The sequence below is a fragment of the Anneissia japonica genome, unplaced genomic scaffold (genome assembly GCF_011630105.1).
Source record: "Anneissia japonica isolate Jap-2015-1 unplaced genomic scaffold, ASM1163010v1 scaffold287704_len1198815_cov201, whole genome shotgun sequence".
NCBI lineage: Eukaryota > Metazoa > Echinodermata > Crinoidea > Comatulida > Comatulidae > Anneissia > Anneissia japonica.
This window is the reverse complement of record NW_022731578.1, coordinates 471,856-493,355: the sequence shown is the minus strand read 5'-3', so window position 1 is coordinate 493,355 and position 21,500 is coordinate 471,856. Positions and strand designations below refer to the sequence as shown.

Here is a 21,500-nt window from a genome sequence, read left to right as displayed (position 1 = left end):
ATATATATGTATATATACATACTTATATATATATACATATATATATTATAAACATATATATTATATATATATATATACATATATAATAATAATAATAATAATAATAATATGTATATGATTGCTCTAGTAATACCCATGATATATCCACGTACTCAGTGAACGACGGGAAAGCACAGATTTCCATGCTGATTGAAAAGTTCCTAACAGTCTCTAGACCATTGGGGTTTGGTGAAGTAGTAGCTTCATAGGGTTGATGGTTATCACTGGCTTTCGCACCAGGTTGGCCCAAGGGGGTGTCGAGGATATGAAATATTGCAAAGTTTACATAAAACAACGAAATTGCAAGAAGTTATTTGATTTGATTACAACGGTGGCTTCCGTTAGATAAGCGAAAGCGGGACAGGTTTCAGACGAACATTTGTAGAAATTTTAATGTATGTGAGAGGGCGTTATCAAGTTGTCTGGCATAACATTTAATCGGGAATGATATTTACCAATTATTATGTATATCAATTAATGCTAATTTATCTTTTAAAAAAGTAAATATTTTTATTTTCTTTTTCTACAGGGAATATTACTCCATTGAAAATTGTTTACGCTGGCGGCCTGTGTAGCACCACTTCCGTTTGTTATCAGTATGGGTCTTGGATCGCCTGATGTCGCACAAGGACCATCAGTAGCTGTACCATGTCTTGAAATTCCGAGGGAGCAAAATCAGCCTGTAAATCTGAGCCTTCACACTAGTGTAAAAATGCTGTGTAAGTCACCAAGCGCAGTGCAAGAAGCAGGGACAATTTCCCCTGGCAGGGAACTCTTGAGCCCTGACAGTCTGGACAATGTTTCAAATACTTCACTATCACCATTTGATAGTAAAGCAACGACAAAGCAACTTATTGAAGCAGCTTTGGATCAAAGTGATTTTATCAATATGAACATAAATAACAATGTATTGACTAAACTTCAATGTGAAAAATACAATACAGCATTAGATCAGAAATTGTCAGTTAAGAATGGATCACGAGTAGGCTCTATCGCAAATTTACTTTCTGTCCCAATAGAGCATCCAGATTTTCAAAAGGCACCGGTAAGCCCGCAAGTAACTTGGTCACACCCCGCTGTTGTTAATCCAACAATGACGGCACATGGTTTCTCTGAACTTCAAAGTCCTTTATTTCCTGCCAATAATTCACAGAAAACTGGAGTTTTTTTCGCTGGTCGTTCTTTCCCGAAAGGCTTATTAGACCGTCCGTCCCCGCCTAAAGTCCAACGTCGTGTATTTACAAACAGTCGTGAAAGGTGGCGGCAACAAAATGTAAACTCGGCTTTTACTGAACTTAGAAAACTCCTACCGACACATCCAGTAGACAAGAAGATGAGCAAAAATGAAATTTTACGTCTTGCAATAAGATATATAGACTTTTTGATTCAGTTGCGAGACGACCAAGAGGAGCACCCGGAAGAAAAAGTACGTAAAGTTTGTGTGGGCAGAATAGGACGAAGTACTTCTGAAACCACAGAGGATGTCAAACCAAAAACAGGGGGTAAATACAGTGTAAATGCAGCTGGAAGAACATACGTGAGTCGTGTTACAAGGCATAAACGAGAACGAAGTTCCTCTGAAAGTACAAGTGGATTTGGTGAGTGCGGTCAAACTCCAGGAGGATGCGACGCTGAAAGTTTATGCGGAAGCGCTGGAAGTACTTGCGAGAGTGCGAATGGTTACTATAGCGATGATAATGGCGTCACGAGTGGAAGATCAAGCCCTGTTTGGTATTCTCCTGCAAGTGGTATTAGTAATTAAGATGAGTGTAAAGTTCAGTTGACTTTTTGCCGTGTCGACATTCAAATAGCAGTAGTGTACAATAATGACAATATGTAATTTCATTGAACTTATTACACGAAAGCAATTGTCTTAACACAACAGAAGTCTGAACAGGCATGACATAAATTGAAAAGTATACCAGAGATGAACTTTCTATTTTCAAACATGTGGCAGATATATTTAAATTTGCTGTTTTTGCATACTTAACAGTTTTCATATATAATTATTTTTTTGTACGTGGGATTAGTGTCCGTCTAAACTGAGCATTTCCAGCCGACAAATAATTTGTGTATTTTGTATCAAGATTTGTATTGATTGTATTGTGGGGTTGATGATGATAGGCTGGTACTATCACATGACGTATCGAAAATATTAATTGGAATATTTTGCGATTATCTTTTTGATCCGAAATATTAAAACCCTATATGGGGCGTTTCACAAGGTTGAAATAACTTAAAGGTAATTAAAATAAATAATTTACGATGATCGGATATTTAGAATGAATCATATTTTCCTAAATGATATTATCATTATTGAGTTCAAATTACCAGAATGTTGAAAATATAATAGACTCAATTAAATCCAAATAACATTGTATTCCATTTATAAAAAATCCAAAAATAAATTCCTAATGTTTTAGAACTGCAAAAATGATTTTACAAGATTCTCCCTTTATCCCAGATAAATTGAAACTATTAAAAATAGTATTATGATGGTTAATGTTTTTTTGTCGATTTTATTGGTAAGTGCATCCTAGCTGGGGTAACACAATACCTTGGCGGATGCTAGGATAGGAAGTAGATTGAGAAACGTAAAACGCCAAGTCTTTCCCGACTATCATGTCGGGTTATTGCCCGCAACGATTATAAATAATTTCATTCAAAAGTTCATGAGCTTATAGTTGGGTGCGTAGGCAGCTATGCAGCATCATGTATTTTAGTTCAAACATTTGGTACACAGAAAATTAGACAAAAAAAAATGTGCAGTTCATAAACTTATATGTTCATAAACTGTATAAGCTTTGAGGTAGCCTATTATATTCAACGTTTGCCACAGTTTATACCTCCATTTTAGAAGGTTACAGGTAGACGAACACTTAAACTACAGGTTTTCTGAACAAAATATTGTCTTAATATTAAATTAATAAACTGCGTGTTCAAAAGAATAAAACCATCTTTTATGAATGACGTCATGTTCATTTCCCCCCATTTCACTTTATTCATTTAAATGAGGAAAGTTTAAAGTAAAAAAAAATCTATTATATATGCCTAATATTCATTTATTCAGTCGAATATTGTACTAAACACAAAATGAATAGGCGTTTATAACCATAGGCCTATTTATGTTGATGACAGCAAATGCATCTCTCATTGTAATCTCTTGCAGTTCAGCAATTTTGCTGCTATAGAGAAGTTGAATAAAATAAATTGAATTTAAATAAAAACATTAATGTAACCATTGAGTCAAAATGACATTCGAAGAGACTGCTCTTGCTCCAGACAAATGAAACCCAAAATTGTAGATTGATGAACTACAGAAACTGTTGTGGACGCCAGTGGATAAAGCATAGGGCGTCTTCTCTTAGTGTTTATCATCAATGTAAAGAAGCAGGAACAACAAATTAGTTTCAGTAGTTCTTGTCAAGGTTGATAATTTGTGGACGACTTCAAAACTCAAAACAAATAATAGGCACAGAGAAAACAATAGAATACCAAAGTGTTAGTTTTTATTACTTTTCATCATTTTTGTTTAATGCAGTTGATCTGTGACATAATGCTATGCCTCAATTTAACTAAGGCAGTTTTGGGAATAATATTTTTAAATTAAACCTAATTTGATATGATTTAGTCAAATGTTTTCATGTTTCATTCATTTTTCATTTCCTCATTATTATTTGTGCTTCTATTCATTTTTGCAATATTGTTAGAACTAATATTTGTATACTTAATTATTCCGTTTAACTTTTACATTCTCTTTCCTCTTGCTGATTTGGTTGTTTTAAATTGATCCAACACCTTTTAATGCATCAGTCCATGTTATACTTTCATTATACTTTCTATATACTATAATTTGTATTTCGTTTACATCCCAATATTTTTTAATCATTCAAGGCTTTCGAAGTCAGCACTACAACAAAGTTGGCATGGTTTTTATATAAATGGGTTATATTATGATTAAGTGTTGCTAATAATTACGATCTTAATCGGACTGGCTCCGCGAAGATCTAAATAAAAGTTTCTCTGCAACTGTCTCGTATCAACTGGATTTGTTATGTAGACAGAAAGTTTTGTACTTCTTCCACTACCAAACTCGTGAACTTTGTTGAAGAATCTGAATCTAAGGATTATTGTATTTTTGTACATACTGAAATCAATAAAGGAATTATAGATTAACATTTTTGTGTATGTTTGTTAATTGATAGTCAAGTTTTTAGATAGAAGAGTGAGTGAATGAATAAGTGATGTGAAGGCGTGTCTTGTCCGTGACAGCAGGACGTGTAGGTCTACGGGTTAATGTAAGATATTGATAAAATCATAGATATTAAGGAAAACTAAACAGACCTACTTACTCCCAGGATATATTCATAGTGACTGAATGAAATGAAATTTGGTTTACAGCAATTCAAGTAAATTTAAAACCCAAAACTATTATTATTTTAAGGCTGTATTCCGATCCTCATATACATATTTTATGGGATACTTCAACCACGGTGATACCCTCTTATACCGAGTCTTTAGAATAGACCTATTAAATATTACAGGAATATCTGCTTGAATTTCTGAGACACAGTTGTTTCCATATCGCATCGGTTTTATGAGATGCTGTTAATATACTTTACCCCCTCCTACAGGATCCTAAGGACTGGGCCTAAATCAAACCAATCAGTCAAGACTAATCAAATTAGTATCAGAGGAACCGGCGGCTGTGGCTACTGTTACAAAGGTTCAATTTTAATTCAAAGATATATTTATTGACCATAATTGACGAAAATAACAATGATACAAAAAAACAAAAACAAAAACAAAAACATAACAAAAAGCAAACATCTACTATGGTCGAGAATCAACAAGAGACCACTGATTGGTCTGTCTATGAAGGCCCTTTGAACAAAATATAAAAATTTTGTAAACACACAGAAGGACAACTAACGACATGCTTCGGAAATTGCTTTGTAATATGCTTTACTTCTCATGGTTCTAGTATCTTTTTTTACGAAATTAAACATATAAGATAAAAAATAAATACGTTTTCAGTCTCATGGTTCAAGAATCCTTCATAATATTTTTTTAAGGTTGGTTATGTAGGCAATAATATTTTCCACAGGCACTTGTTTTATTGTGGTTTTGAATTTATTTAACGAATTGCTAAACGTAATATAGTTTGAAGTGTGTCGTAAGGTGTTCCATATAGGTTTGGTCCGTTTGTCGTTATGAAACTTTGACTAATAGACCGAATCGGCGCCTCCAGCTATTACTGGTCATGTGACATATAGTGCGTACTAAACGTAAACATGATGTAAACATCTACATCGTAAACCACAGTATATTGAGAGAGTTATGATGTTTTTTAGACAGCGACCCAAAGTAAAATAAGGAAGTAGGCTTATGTTTTGTAGGCTTAATAGTGATTTATAAATACTTTGGAAATCTCCGTGCATTTTATTTAGGCTCTGGAATGCATGATATTTTTTTTCTTACGCAAATCGACATAAAATCACTCTCCTTCGAATCGTACCTTTGAACATGTCTAAAGGTGTATTAGGCCTATATTTTTGGGGTTTTGTATCTTTTTGTTGGTTGGCAGTATATCACTGCCGTACAACTAGCTGCATGCATTTGGTTAAAAAAGTTCAATATGCAAATAAATTCGACAATTAGGAGCATCAGAACGATTACAGTAAATGAATATAATTCCGAGGTGTTGCCGACAGACCGACTGGCATGGGAAAGAATCACTTGGATTCAAACTCGGAAGTCAAATACGCCGGTTCTACATTAGAGCAACAGGTGTGTACTGGTCGATGAATTGACCACCGATTGTATTTCCATAAATTGATTGAAAAATAAGTACCCAGGGTTAAGAGGGGATTCCTCCAAATCTGTCACCTAAGATATATAATGTATATTATGATTTTGCATTGCCAGTCGATTCGCGCGAATAAATTCGCCTAGTGGAAAACCGGCTTATGGCCTGTTTATACTTCAACGATAACGATAACGATAAAAAAGCTAAAAAGCAATTGTGCATATAAAAAATAAAAGAAATAAGAGAATTTTTTACACTAGAACGATTCGATAACGATTTATCAGTAATGCGATAACAACATATTTGATAAATCAGATGACGTCATAATCATGGAAAAACATTGAAATCGTTGTAGTAGCAACGATTTTATCGGTTTTTCATGATTATGACGTTCACATTCCATCGGAGTTTTTGCGAAGCGAAAAAATGCGCAACCAGAAAGCGTACCGATGATTTGATTCGCGCGAATAAATTCGCCTAGCGGAAAACAGGCATAAGGTCGTTGGTTCGGTCCTATATTAACTGACTATTGGTTTCTATATTTCCTCCTATTTTGTCAGTCATGTAACGACCAGTCATGGGCCCGGGTGAGAAAGTGTAGCCCCTGCATTTCAGTAAAGTATTCGCTCACGAAAGTGGCTGAGGGGACTGCATTTGAGTGCATCCTGTTTATGAATAGGCCTACTGAGGATAAAAGACTGCATGCATTGTAAATTATGTCTCTATTAAACCATATAATCAACATTTATTTCCGCACACAAATTACACAATTTCTCTGCATCACGCTTATTGTAATACATTTGGCCTATTTTTGAAAAAGTTGCTTAATCATTTGACCTAATTGTAGCTCCGTCACATACATATAAACCATTACATTTTAAAAATTTGAATCGTGTATTTGTAATGTCAATTAGAGTTATTGTTTTAGTAGGAGAATTCCGGGGCCCCTTTACATTGGCATTACGCCACTGTTTTGGAAAATATATGGAAATAGACTTTAAAAATTTAGGCGACTGTTTTACATTGGCCTACTTTACAACTTACAGTTGGGTTGTAGATGCAGGGCTTACTTATATTAGAATTATTAAGATTTTTTCAAATAGGCCTATAAAAATGATTGTAGGTTGTACTAATAAAATCCGTTTTTTTAAATAGCAAGCATGTTGTACAAAAAGTACATCATTATCATCATCATCATCATCATTATCATCATCATCATCGTCATCATTGTAATCATCATCTCTGGGAAAGGCGGTTTTTGGCGAAGCAGTTTCCATTGTGGTCAGGACTCGGCCATTCTCGGCTGGCCATGCTTAGTTACCCCCCCACCCCCGCATCTTGCATCTTTGGACGGAGCAGTGAAGTGGCTCATGATTTTCAGCCGTAGGTGCAACATTAACATATAATAAATAAAAAAAGTAACCCATTTGCCCAGAAGAGACTTTATAAAGAAAAAAAAATCATCGTCATCCTATTATTATTATTATTAATCATGCTTAATGTTTGACCTCATATTGAAGCTCCGTAATTACAAATCAATCATTTACGAATTCATTTTTAAAATTTTATTCGTTTTTGGTGCATTTGTAATGTCAGTTAGAGTTGTTTTAGGAGCTTATTAGAGCCTTCCGGGGCCATTTGCATTGGCGTTGCGCCACAGTTTTTGGAAAATATATGGAATTAATTGACTTTAAAAACAGTGTAGGCGCCGTAGACCTACATTGCTAACCAGCTGGGTTGTATATACAAGATGCAATACTATTAGAATTATGAAGATTTCTTTAAATATTAAAAAAAATATTCTACCAACAGAATCCGTGTCTTTAACAGCAAGAATCACTACAAAAAGTACATCATAATCATAATCTCATTGAGACAGCGACGTTAATTTGGCATCGGTGGGTGAGACCACTTGAATGTCACTATCTCCTGCATCGCTGCTAATTTTCATTTTGTTTTCATTTTTGTTATTATGTTTGTTATTAAGCGCCTCGAGGTTTGTAAACATTAGGTGCTACTAAATATTTATTATTATTATTATTATTATTATTATTATTATTATTATTATTATTATTATTATTATTGATATTATAATTATTATCATCATCATCAACATCAGCATCATCATCATCATCATCGTCGTCATCATCATCATCAGCAGCAGCATCATCATCATCGTCATAATCATCATCATCAGCATCATCATCATCATCATCATCATCGTAATCCTCATCTCTAGTGAACGCGGTTTGGCGCAGCCGTTTCCATATTGTGGTCAAACCACACGCTGAGCATTCTTAACCAGTTACCTCAGCCCACCTTTGCATCATTGATGATGTTGCTACTTTTCAGCCGTATGTGCAAGCATTCCATGGCATAATAATAAAGTAACCTCTTACCTAAGAAGTGAATTTCAGGCCTTGGTTGTTACTAGTCAAATCATCGTTCTTGTCATCATCAACATCATCATTCTCATCATCATCATCATCATCATCATTACTATTATCGTCATTATCATTCAAAATTATACCATAATTAAAAGAAAAAGTTTAAAGAGAAGGGCTATAGCGGTCCCAGTGGAATGTTTGGCAAAATAAATGATATGACATAATATTTGGAACGTATACCACTTTCTTATAAGACATGTTTCGAGTTTCACATGGGCAAATAAGTATGACTTCATCTCGAATTCCTCCGTTTTGTCACTTCATTTTGTAATTTTAATAATATGCCATATGTGGTAATAAGTAAAATAGATTACACACTATCGAAGTTGAATGGGTTCAGAGGTGGAAACAGAATATTAACTACTGTATTGTACTTGAAACCGAGATGAAATGTAAGACTTAAACCAGCGAAGAACGACTACATAAAAACCAAAATTAAACGAAAGTCTGCGGTGTACCAAAAAAAAAAAAAAAAAAAAAAAAACGAACATGACTGGAAACATAGCCTATTCTTTTGCTGGTTTTGCTCGCTGCTGTTTTTGTGTTTTTTTTTATTTTTGCGCGTGTACATCATGACCATTGGTGGCGCTTCATTTTTCCCATCAGCCCCCAGCTCTGTGATGCTAATCTTCAATGGCGGAGTTCATGTTGGCTGAGCCCGCGCGATGATCCAAACTTCATTGTTAACTTATCTTTTAGTAGGCCTACCTGTCCAGAAATAGACATTTGTTGGTAAAGGTAAGCCGACAAAAAGTTAGGCTTTATCAGTGCTTTTGTTGTTAATAGAAAATATCATGTGTGAAGTGTAGATTTAATGGAAAGAAACTGATTCCTATGTTTATACTTTGCAGCTAGCTAGCTAGCTTGGCCTAGCCTAGGCCAAGCCTAGCCTAGACTTTTGTGAGCCCATCTAACATACACAGAAAAGATGTGAACCGCTTGTGCCCATCCAATCTATGTACGTTAGCATATTCGGCTTTTATCTACTTTACCAATATATTAAAAGTAAAAGATGATAGGCCTTCTTATTAAAAAGTTTTTAAGCATGTACAATAATTGAAACAGAGACTCGTACGTACGTACTTTTTATACTTGTGAACTTTTGTTTTTGCGTGTACCGGTGAGTAATTTGGTGACGTCGCCAGCTGGCAGTTGTCAGTGATTTTGGTGATAGCATCCCCTACCCTACTCATTATCTGAATCATGAATTGGACAGTACAGTATAAATTATCCGCAGTTTTCAAGCATAGGCCTATCCCTATGTATACTATAGCATAGGTAGTATTTTTTTTTTCTTTCATTCTTTTAGGCCATCAACTGAGTGAGTTTGTAGGCCTACTTTATTTATAATATTTACTTTCAACATAATTTTATTACTTTTTATATTTGATTAAATAATTGGTCTGCGCAAAGTGCTGACCCAGAGCCTCATTGCTGTTCTTGTTCCTACTGTATTACTAAAGCTTTAAAAGCGTCCAGTGTTGCCAGCTTTGAACGGACATGCAGGAAATTTTGTATATATAGACTGAAGGTGATTTACAACAAATGTTTTTCACCAGGGTTCCCCCTACACCTACAAAACAAAACAGTATTTAGCAAGTTTAAATTGTGTATTTATTTTTTTTTTCATTTTGTCAAACAGTTCTCATCCATTAATGCAGAAAATTAACACCGAGGCACAATTCGAACTCGCAACCTTTGGTTAAGGATATATTCTAAAGAACTCAAGGTAGTGAGTTCGAAACGCGTCTTGGTATTCAATTTTTTTTTCCAATTTTTAGAATTTTTTTTTTTTCAATTTTAAGTATTTTAATTTTGTACAAATAACCATTCTAAATAATGTTTTTTTTTTCTTGTACAAATAAACATAAAAATTATTTTAAAATTACTGTACATTATTGCCATTATCACTAATAGGGCACGTTGCATGAATGGCACGGTCAGTTAAGGATGTTTTGTAAAGAACATAAGGTCATGAGTTCGAAACGCGTCTTGGTATTCAATTTTTTTTTTTCCAATAGCTAAGGAGCTACAGTATAACTGATTAAAAATAGGCATGATTTTTAGCATATTTAAACTTTGAGGTACACGCACGCTATGACGCACGCACAGAAAATTAAAGTACATGACATTCAACCTTGACCTGAAGTGTATGCCCACTGAATATGATTCAGAAATGGTGACTGGTTAGGACGATATGGGGTCATCAAAGTTTTGAAGAAAGAAAGATGAGGGGGTCAGAAAAAACATTTATTTTGACCATGATGACGTCATCAAAATGTAAAAGGAAGTCACATATGAAAGAGAATTGTTCCAGCTATGTAACATACTCAAAGTTGGGAGACAATCGATCAGGGATAAGCGAGATACGCTCAAATAAGTATTTTAACAAATGAAGTCATAGATAAAAATTTGGTTTTTTGAATTCAGATTGCAATATGATGACGTAACAATATCCGATTAGCCATTGTGATCTATAAAATCATATCTACAACTCATGTGCTTTCAAAATATGTAATAAAAAGTGGCAGTCACCACGCATCCTAAGGAGGTATAACTGATTAAAATTAGGCATGATTTTGGCATATTTTCACTGTATGTCGACACAAACGTGCGCGCTGATTTGTATGTTTGATACACAAGTACGGGATTGTTATTGGCCCTAAAATGAAAAAAGAATGGAAATTTGTGAATAACAGTGTCTGAAACCCAAGTACAGTATGTAAAAAAAACGTAATTCATAGCTTCCGTACATGCAATGCGTGTGATAATGCGTGTGCGCTGAATGAAAAATTTATAAATGATCTAAATGTCCTGAAACGTGCTCTAATTTAGTCAAAAAGTGATTTTAAGCATTATGACATTCTAACGCATGCATAGGGGCACGCTATGATGCGTGCACAAACGTTGATAAGTACAAAAAGTTGACCCTTCATATGAAGTATACCAATGTCAAGTTTCATTAAAAAATGCCTCTTGGTGAGGAAATTATGATCAATCATAACATTTCACAAAATGGCGCGTAGATGACGTCACACAAAACGTCACCTGCAAAACTTCAGATATAGATCTATCTGCTAGCCAAATAACAAGGATAGAACCTGTGCCGTTTTTGAGAATAGTGGAGAATGGGAGAAAGAATAAAAAAGGAGAAATAAATAAAGAAGAAAAAACCTTAACAACAACAATAGGTGATACGCTGTAGCAGCGTATAAGCCAATATAATAACTTGCGCCTGTACTGTATTTAAGCATGAAAGAACTCGTGGACTTGGTGAGCGGTCGCTTCTTGTTTGTTTTTGTTCTGCCAATAAAATAAAATACAATACCTAGTTTTAGTGTAGCTTCATTTGTGGTACTAAATAAAAGATCTGATGACAAAGATCATTTAAAAGTGTATTGTTTCTCAACAGACAGATTCAGAGCAGTACCCCAAGAACATGTCTACACGAAATAAACGAAAACGCACATCAGATGCAACAGAGGTTGAATTGAAGAAAGTAAAAGAAGAGCCCATTGAAGAAGGCTCTTCAGCAGGTAAGAAATGTATAATTACCATGTTCTTGATAATGAAAAAAACCATGCCATCAGAAAAATATTCATAGTGTTATAAGGATAAAATCATTTAACATAAAAGGAAAATGTGTGTGTGACTAGCGTTCAGAAGAATTGCACGTCTACCCAGAGGCAAGTGTACAGATAATATGTTGGTGCTGTAGGTATTTTATAGTTTTCATGCGGTGAACAAATAAAATATCTCTAGACCTTAATAAAGTGAATGTTTTTTGTTCCTAATTCCTTAAATAAAACTTGTGTTTATTATGTAACGGTTGATGTAACAATTTTATTTCTAATGCTTTCATTGGTCTATTTCCCTCAGATGAAAGCTTTCAGTTTGAATCAAATTTATTAACAAGACCTGCAAGAAATCGCCGCAAGTCTGTAAAACTATTAGATCCGTCCAACAAAAAGGAAGCTGAATTGCCAACTGGAGAAGTTGGTACCACAGAAACTGCAACACAGTTAAGCAGCACAAAAAAGAAACGCAGTAAAGGCGGAAGTGATGGTAATTCTACAGGACAGGATAGTTCCTCAGACAGGGAACGCATGCCACCAAAAATTAGAATTAAACCCATCCTACAATGCCCAGAAAGTCAGATGACCATTGCTAAAAGAGCTTCTAAAAAGATGCACAAACCTCATCCAATTAGTGATACATCTCCAGACCGCAGTGTGACAATTAAGAAGGATCCTGAAAGTGGCATCAGATTAAAACTGATTTTATCACCAAAACATTCAGAAAAACCCAGCTGTGACTTTCCAGATGAAGTAGTTAGCTCTTCTTCTAAACACAAACATGGAAAGAAAAAGAAAGAGCCAATTAAAACGACAATAGTTCGGCATGATGGTGAACTATCTATTAGTGAATTTTCAGGACAAGAATTGGACTCACCTCCAGCAAGGAAGAAAAAGAAACATGCAGACTTAGATTTTGATTCACAACAGATTCAGGAATTGAATAAAGTCAACTATGAACTCATCTCTGATCCTGCGGAGAAAGGTAAAGGTAAAAAGTCTAAATCATCCGCAACAACCAGCACAGATGATAAGTCAAGGCTGTCATTTGGTTGTAACTTACAAAAGAAAACAGCAGAACAGAACACTAAAGACCACAAACACTCATCCAGCAGTCACAAAAAGAAGAAAAAGAAAAGCAAGGAAAAAAGTGCAAAGTTACCAACACCCCCTGAACCCATTGAACTAACCATTGATGAATCAATTTTAAAAGACATTGATATGCCATTGGATCTAGCAAATCCACCTGAACCAGAAATTCCCAAAGAAGTGAAAAGTAAGAGCCATAACAAATTGAGAAAACTTGAAAAACTCCGAAGGAAGAAAGAAAAGGAAAGACGTGAAAGACACAGAGAGAAGAAACGCCACAAACACAATAAGCCAAAAAGACCAAAATTCAAAAGCACCGGTATTAAAACATCTGGAGGAGTCAAAATAAAATCGAAGTTGTATGGACCGCCACCCAATTTGATGTTGCCCGAATGTATCAAAGGAGGGCAAAGTGACTTGCCAAGACCTAGTACTAGTAGTATCAATACTGGAAGTAAAATTATGAATGAAACTGAAGTGAAAAAAGAACTGAAGAAAATTCAAGCCAAAGCAAAAAAAAGCTTGTCGCCAAAAGGGGATCCAAAGGGTAAAGAAAAGGTACGAGTACAGTTTATGATAATTCAACATAATACATTTTTAAATGCTATTTATTTTATTGTATGTTTACAAAATTTACAAGTAGGTCTACTATGTATCTTCCACTGCTCCATATCTTTCAAGCACCTTATATATTTTAGCAAAAGGTGGTATATAAATTATTATTAGTAGTATTATTGATAATTATTTTTCCTATTTAAAATTTTCAACAGTGAAAAATTTTTCTTTAAATTTGGCTATATCTTGATTAGATTGTATATGGTTTTCAAAATTGTTAACATTTTATGTAATTATTCTGATGTTTTCCAAACCGAGACTATAGTACCATCTTGATAAATTAATCTCCTATTTATCTTTTTCAGGTTAAGAAGCCACTGTCAGCCTATCAAATGTGGTGTAAGCATTATAGAAAACAACTTATGATTGACAACCCAAAAATAGGTAATCATCAAAGTCTTGTTTTTGTTAGTGTCTGGTGTATTCTGTTTCTGTGCCCAGTGTTCTTGTATGTCTTGTGCATTCTGTTTCTGTGTCTAGAATTCTTGTGTGTTTGGTGCAATCTGTTTCTTTGTTTTTGGTGTATTTTGTTTTCAGCTCAGTGTCTGGTGTGTTTTGTTTGTATCTAGTGCATATGTGTCTGTATTCTTCTTAGAAACTGTCTGGTAGTGCTGTTTATGTGGGTATGGTTTATCTTCTGTTTGTCACCTGTATTATTTTAATGGGTTTCATCCATGAACTGCTGCTGTTAGGACATTGTACTATTAACCAAGGTTTACAAATTGATTTAATTGTGGTTCAAGCATTTGTTGTCCATTCAAATGAATTTGTAGTCAATTATGTCAGTGTAGGGATCCACTTGGGTTGATGACAAGATGTTAACATTGTCAAATAATTTGAATAATTTTACTGTGTTAGCAATTAATATTGTGTGAAGTTCTTTAAATTGAGCAATGATTTTTTATTTTATTTTCTTGATTTGCTCTAAAATGACACCTCCTTTACTGTATCAATTGATGACATGGACATATATGACTGTTCTTAGTGTTAAGCACAATATTTTAGAGAAGAAATGTATTGTCTTGGTTTCAAGTTCAGATAAAGGATATCCATTATAAAGTAATGGTGTTGATTAAGGAGACCATCCGTATAGTAAAGAAAATATATATATTACAAGAGTGTGTTAATGACTTATCACATCCCAATACCATCAGTCATAAGCCCATCATTGATGGTTATTTTACAATGACAGGAAATGCTGTAAAAGTAATGACTACACCAGGAAACCCTCAACTAAATCAATATAAACTAAGTATGAACTTAATCTTCACCATCCTTATAATGAGCATTTAATGTCAGTGTGTCTGATTACCACTGGTTCATCCTAACATAAAGAAGGATGTTGTAAATGTGCATGTATAACTTAAAACCTAATTATTTTTTGTGGTCATTATGACCGCCATGCTGATAGATGTCTGTCTAACAGGGTTCGCATGACCTTGGTTAACCATTACCTAGTTAATATACCCAATCACAGAGGAGCTTAAATATATATAGCTACCATACCTCAAAATCTATAGGAAAAAACTAATACATATACTAAAATAATAATACTAGTAATAATAACAATATTTTTAGATTATGAGCAACACTACATTCTGTGGATTTAAGAATGTATTGAAATTTTTGTGCTTATAACAAATTTGTGACCATTTTATGACAATTTGTATAGTGGAATGACCAAGATGCTTTGGCCTTGTGTCCCTAATTTAATTTCTCCTTTTTTCTCCAAGTTTTGTTGGTCAGTGCTAATGCAAAGATTAATCGAGTCCGGGGACAATCGGGTTAATTTTCAAGTTTACTTATGAATTTTCCTATAGGGTATATTTACCACTGATCAGGGAAATCAAGCACACCACATTCCAATGTATTCCTAGAAATGTATGATCTTTAAAATTCTATGATACTTGTGAATGCAATTAGTCACAGACTAACTGAACAGAAGAGAGTACATTCTGTACCATGATACACATCTATAGGAAGGTGGGTGCTGTCATCTTAATGAGTTTATGTACCCAGGTTTGCCTGCCACAGTTTGTTTGGTTCGCCACACAATCATAGATTGCAAACATTTCTATTTACTGTAGTTAGCAGCCAGTGCACTTCAACATTCACTAAACACCATGTTTCTTCATGCAAAAATGTTGTTTGTCAATCACTAAAGAATACATAATATATTGTTGATAGTTGTGATGACATTGTAGTGTATTTATTGGATTCTCTATTCTATAGATCCAGCTGACTTTGGGACCATCAGTCAGATGCTTGGAGCCCTCTGGCAACAGCTATCTGACAAAGACAAAGTAGAATGGCACCGTCTGGCAGGCACACAGTTGAGCCAACGTCGTAGAAGCGCTGCGGCTGCAGCTGCTAAGCAGAATAAGCTAAACAGATTGAGTGGTGCATGTAAATCCAAAACCAACATCAGAATCAATCCACCAAACACAGAATCAGTTGATGTAGCTGCGCATCTTCTCCTATTGGGAGAATCTCTTAGTAATGTTGGACAGAAATTACAAGAACACCAGGTACCTATCCCAAAGCAACACACATTTTGTTCATTAATAGATAATAATCAGTATTTATATTGCACCTACTGTAACAAATTTGAGGCTTAAGAACATAATGTAAAAGTAAACAAAGAAAAAAACAACAATAATAGAATTAAAACAATTGTGATATTAAAATGAGCTGAGGTGCCAGAGATGGTGACATTCAAACATAAAGGAGAATTATTTGAAGCCATACTTCACAATTTCATTTTTTTTTCTTGCTTGTGTGAAATCAGTACTAAATAGAGCCTTATGCAACAAATACCTGTGATTTGTCCATATATATAGGTGTGATATATCATCATGCTCATGACCAAATCATTGATGTCAAAGAAAAGTGTTAGAGTGTACTGTGCAATGGCTTATGTGAAGCCATGATACAAAATTGATGACTTGTGTTGCTTTGACTTGGCATTACCATATTCTATATGATGTATATTTTTGTTTTCTCATTTAGAATACCCAGATGGAAGTCCAAGGCAGTTTATCAGTTCTGTTAGATTCCACAATATGTGCTCTGGGCCCGCTTCTCTGCCTCACTTCCCAAGTACCTGAGCTGCATGGATGCAGGAAGGATACCCATGTAAGTCCATGTCTTGTATGCAATAATTACTATTCATCATTTACATTAAAAATCATGAATTATCAAAATTAATAGTACATAAAAGGTTCCTGTCTCAAATTCTATTAATGAATTTATTTAAAGAAACCATCAATAAACAAACAATTAGAAACATTAAAGGTTTGCATAACTAAGACAAAAATACAGATGTCTTAAAAAATGGATGGATCTAATAACAAGGATGAATCTAATTAAAGGACAGATTTTTATTTAAAAAAAGGAAGATAAATATAGTCTGATGTCTATTACACAGCAGTAAGCTACCTAAAAGGTGTCAATTTACAAAACATTAAAGTGAAAGTGTGAAATGTAAAAGCAAAAAATATATTAATAATATACAATCAAAGACATAGTACCATAATATAATAGATTCATCATATTTCATTACTGACATTATTCTAAATATGAGTACCTGAAGCACAGCGCTATGGCTGGTAAAGTGCTTGGGAGGGGTTAACTATAGGGAAGTGTTAGTTTAGTTTTATACGTCGGCATTTAATGATTTCTGTTTTTTAAAGACACTTACAGTAGGGAAGTGTTTGTCTAAGTAGCATGTGTTACTCCCGGTTATGCAACGGTCATTCACTTTTATCTGATATATTTGTCTACCATTTGTTTTCTAATTTTAACTTAAGACGGTGTGTAGGTAGGCTAAGCGTCTTCTTTACTCTGATCAAATCCTTTCATGCGTGAGATCATTACGCTTCATCACCCACATTATGAACTACTGATAGATCCATTCTACCTGTGAAACATCCACAGTAAGAGATTAAAAACATGCTTGCACTGAGTATTTATTTTTTGCAGGCCTAATTTGATAACACTGCACCATTAAAATGGTGGAGCTCACAAACTACAAGTACACTTTAAGATAATTAAGACCAACATTCATTCATCTGTTGTTTGATTGATTAAATATTTAGTATTCATAAATATTCCAATGACTTAATTCAAAGAGTTGCCTGTCTTGAATTGTCTACACTACACTCTAGTTTGTATGTACAATGCACCAAATATTGACACTTGAGGAAATTATTTGAATGCAAACTGAAAGTAAATATGTAGAAAGAATGTAATCCATTTGTGAATATATACATACACAAGACAAATTAATTACAGATGAAATATAGGTGTATGTATGGTTAAGTTTCCACGTGCCTAAGTGTTAGCACCCTTAGCATAACTTTACTAGAATGTGTACTCAAATTTTTATGAAGTTTTTCTCCTAGTAATATGCATTCTGGATTTTCACCTGAATCACTGGTTTATTACTTGTCTAGTACACAAAGGATACTTTGGTGTAAATCTAGGCCGTAGCAGTCTTCACATCACCAGATGTTTGTTAATTTTGTAAACCTCAAATAAGTTCAAGAGGCCTGTACCCTGGGAGGGGCCTTGGAGCATTTTGTCAGTAGGATTTTTCCCTTGTTGCTATCTGTAGTGCTCAGCGTCTGGGAATGTTGACACCCTGACTGATACAACCCATGTGTGACTGCTCCTTCCTTCGTAATTGATCAATCCCTTGCTGTTTGAGGTCACCACTAAATTCTGTCACTAAAGCGACATAAAAACTATAATATTTTGTCACAATGATTACCCTGTCTCTTATACACATCTAGATGTGTATAAGAGACAGGGAGTATGTATGTAATATTTATGTCTAACAAACCATAAGATTTTAATGTGGTTAAGAAGGCTGTAGTGGGTATATGAGGGTGCTGTTTTATCACATGAAATGTTTGGCTACATTCTGTTTTGGCCATTTGTAGATGTGATAGAACTTAATGATGTTTGGATGAGTTTTGCTGAGGACTTTTGCAAGGTACATGATGCTGGAGTAGTATTTATGGATCTCCCAACCTACAGTAGCTGGAGACCAAACTTCTTCCATTCTAAAGCTCTGTCCAGATTATCAAATTTTCTGTGACAAAAAACTGTTTTGTATGCCCATATATAGTCATGATGTGCCTATATATGGTAATGATGTGATGTCATCATGACCATAAAATACTGTTGTATGCATATATATAATCATGATGTGCCTATATATGGTACTGATGCGATGTCAACATGACCATATTTGGGCATGTCACAGATTTTTGTCAAATAATATTTGATAGTCTGGAAAGGGCCTTATGAGTCTTGGGCAGTGATAATAGGACAGACAGTTTTCTATAAGTATCCAAAATTTGAAAGTAATAATTATTCAAGGAAGTTATACCATAGAGCTTTGAGTAACTCATATGAAAATGATTTAGTTCTATTAAACAAAATGTTAGTAATACGCAATGACGTTACAGGTACTTCCTTACACCAGAGGCAACGCCAACTAAGCACAGCACAACAGAATGAGTGGACACTAAATACTAAACACTTGCTTCCCAGTACTTTGTATTACTGCTTAGGGTTCCTAATCTTCCAGATTAGCCTAACCTACATATGTTGGTTTGGTGCTCAGGAACCTAGATAAGAGAAATTAATTACAGATGATTTGTGATGATTGTGAATTCCCATAAGAGAATACGGTATTAGTGCTCGTAAATACAGGCTTCATCTTTGCTAGCTTAATTATTTTTTATTGTTTAAATTATTGTTATTGAATCATTTTTAATTTCTGCATTGAAAAATTCTCTGCAGAAAAATAATAATTAATTAATGTGTTAATTTATTTAAGATTTATTAATTATTTCAAGTGATTCATTAATCTTGTATAAGGATATTAACCTTGGTGAGGATTTCACAATTTGCAGTTTTACATTAAGGTCATTAGATGACCTTCATTAAAATTGTAAAGATTAGTGGAGGTGTTGACTTGTGCTTTATAGTTGACCTCACAAAATTGAATTTGACCTGCAATCAAAGTATCTACCTTTTCACAATAACCCATGATTGTGATAATAGATGATTGCGACTTGACCCAATAGATAAATGAACATAACTGTTTTATGGAGACTCGCTATTGACCCATTTCATGAGCACAAGCTTTCTCTCGCTGGTACAGACTCAACCCTGGCCTACATTCACTCATGAGCACAAGATTTCTCGTGATGGTATCATGTTATTTTGTGACCATTGATTTTTGTGATAATACCTAGTCCCTATTAAATTAAAATTGTCCTCTTGCTATAGGGACAAAATCCAGCCTTGCTTGTGAGCATTTTTTGTGTTTAATGAGCATTGTCCAGTATCATGGGCACTAGTAATACAGTAGACACTAACCTACTCTATCTATCCTGTCATTGCCACTAACAGCGGTTACAATTTTACTGTTGTTTGGAAAACTCCTCACTGAGTGTTTGCGGTAAACTTCAAGTGAGTTTCATGCCTAGAGCGTGAATCTTGGTACATCTGCAATAACCTTGCCTACTGCATTGGTTCATTGGTGTCATGATGTTTGAACCCAGGACACTGAAATTAAAAGGCAAGAATGTAATCATCAAGCTACAGCTCCACTCCAATGCATTACATATATCTGTTAATTAAATACAGTATCAAACCATTCTAAGATGCTGTTACCATTGTAAGTGTAAGAAATATGGTTTGAATAGGATGTGCTGTTGTTTGGTGTGTTTCAACAGCGCAGCATCTGCTATTGAGACATGGATACTTTGGTGTAAATCTAGGCCGTAGCAGTCTTCACATCACCAGATGATTGTTAATTTTGTAAACCTCAAATAAGTTCAAGAGGCCTGTACCCTGGGAGGGGCCTTGGAGCATTTTGTCAGTAGGATTTTCCCTTGTTGCTATCTGTAGTGCTCAGCGTCTGGGAATGTTGACACCCTGACTGATACAACCCATGTGTGACTGCTCCTTCCTTCGTAATTGATCAATCCCTTGCTGTTTGAGGTCACCACTAAATTCTGTCACTAAAGCGACATAAAAACTATAATATTTTGTCACAATGATTACCTATTCCCCTGGAGTAGGGTTACACCCAATTATAATTATACATCCTGCGCATGTTTAATATCACAAGTCAGGGGACCCTGAATTATGCGGGGGGAATATATTATATACATTTGAATATGGTTTTCACACCTTTTACTGTGCAGTAGTAAGTTAATAATAATTACTGTTATAAGATGTTACTACAGTATTTGTTTATTGTTTGTAGTGGTGGGGGTGAGGGTGAGTTATTTATGGATCACCCTATTTGCATCAACACCATATACTGTAGGTGATGAAATGATATTTGTTTTTGTAACCATATTGGCATTACAACTTATGTTACCAGAAATGATAACAGTAGCACATTGGACATACATTGGTATTCAACTTATACTGTTGAATAACCTCATAAATAATCTATAAATATTGTATGAAATTGTAAAAACTTTTTTTTAAGAGGTTCAGCATACATTGGTGGATGAACCTTGTTCCTTTTAAATGTCGCAGGCTATTTTTTAAGGAATTATTCTTCCTGAATTTTTGATCAGCACAAATTTTTAATATTAAATTGAATAATTTGGAAACATAACAGACTTCATTATTTATTGTTTTTCAGTGTTGATTCATATACAATTTTAAAACATTTTTTTTATTAAAATTTCTTGAAAAAGTTACATATACATCGACAGTTGAAAGAGGTGAACATTTTAGAAACAATGACAAAAAAACATTTTTCTCAAACTTTAATAATTTTTTGATAATGAAGAAAAATGCCTTAATTTTGTTTTCAACTAAGTAGCATTGTACAATTTTGCTTTACTGTAAATTGTATTTTAATGAATAAAAATGGCCTTAAATTCTGTA

At 34.3% G+C, this 21,500-nt stretch overlaps 2 protein-coding genes across 3 annotated transcripts in view; both read left to right on the top strand.

The window, feature by feature from the left end:
* The window catches only part of LOC117115435, a 21,931-nt gene extending 17,714 nt beyond the window's left edge, over positions 1-4,217 (top strand). For both annotated transcript variants that reach the window (XM_033259229.1, XM_033259228.1), the window contains exon 2: positions 569-4,217. In XM_033259229.1, coding sequence (XP_033115120.1) covers positions 638-1,801 — 1,164 coding nt within the window. In that variant the 5' untranslated portion in view covers positions 569-637 and the 3' untranslated portion in view covers positions 1,802-4,217. The remainder of the gene's footprint in view (positions 1-568) is intronic.
* Positions 4,218-8,890: 4,673 nt separating this feature from the next.
* On the top strand, positions 8,891-16,796 carry LOC117115394 (HMG domain-containing protein 4-like). The gene is made up of 6 exons (XM_033259162.1): positions 8,891-9,033; positions 11,708-11,831; positions 12,175-13,517; positions 13,880-13,958; positions 15,807-16,102; positions 16,584-16,796. The coding sequence occupies exons 2-6, from the start codon at positions 11,735-11,737 to the stop codon at positions 16,779-16,781; spliced, it is 2,013 nt and encodes a 670-aa protein (XP_033115053.1). The 5' UTR covers positions 8,891-9,033; positions 11,708-11,734; the 3' UTR covers positions 16,782-16,796.
* Positions 16,797-21,500: the final 4,704 nt, after the last annotated feature.

Bases quoted from the DNA above. Each gene is read 5' to 3' on its own strand.
- LOC117115394 (XM_033259162.1), top strand. From the start codon at position 11,735: ATGTCTACACGAAATAAACGAAAACGCACATCAGATGCAACAGAGGTT. The intron at 11,832-12,174 runs GTAAGAAATGTA...TATTTCCCTCAG, and splicing joins TGAAGAAGGCTCTTCAGCAG to ATGAAAGCTTTCAGTTTGAA. The intron at 16,103-16,583 runs GTACCTATCCCA...TTTCTCATTTAG, and splicing joins AGAAATTACAAGAACACCAG to AATACCCAGATGGAAGTCCA.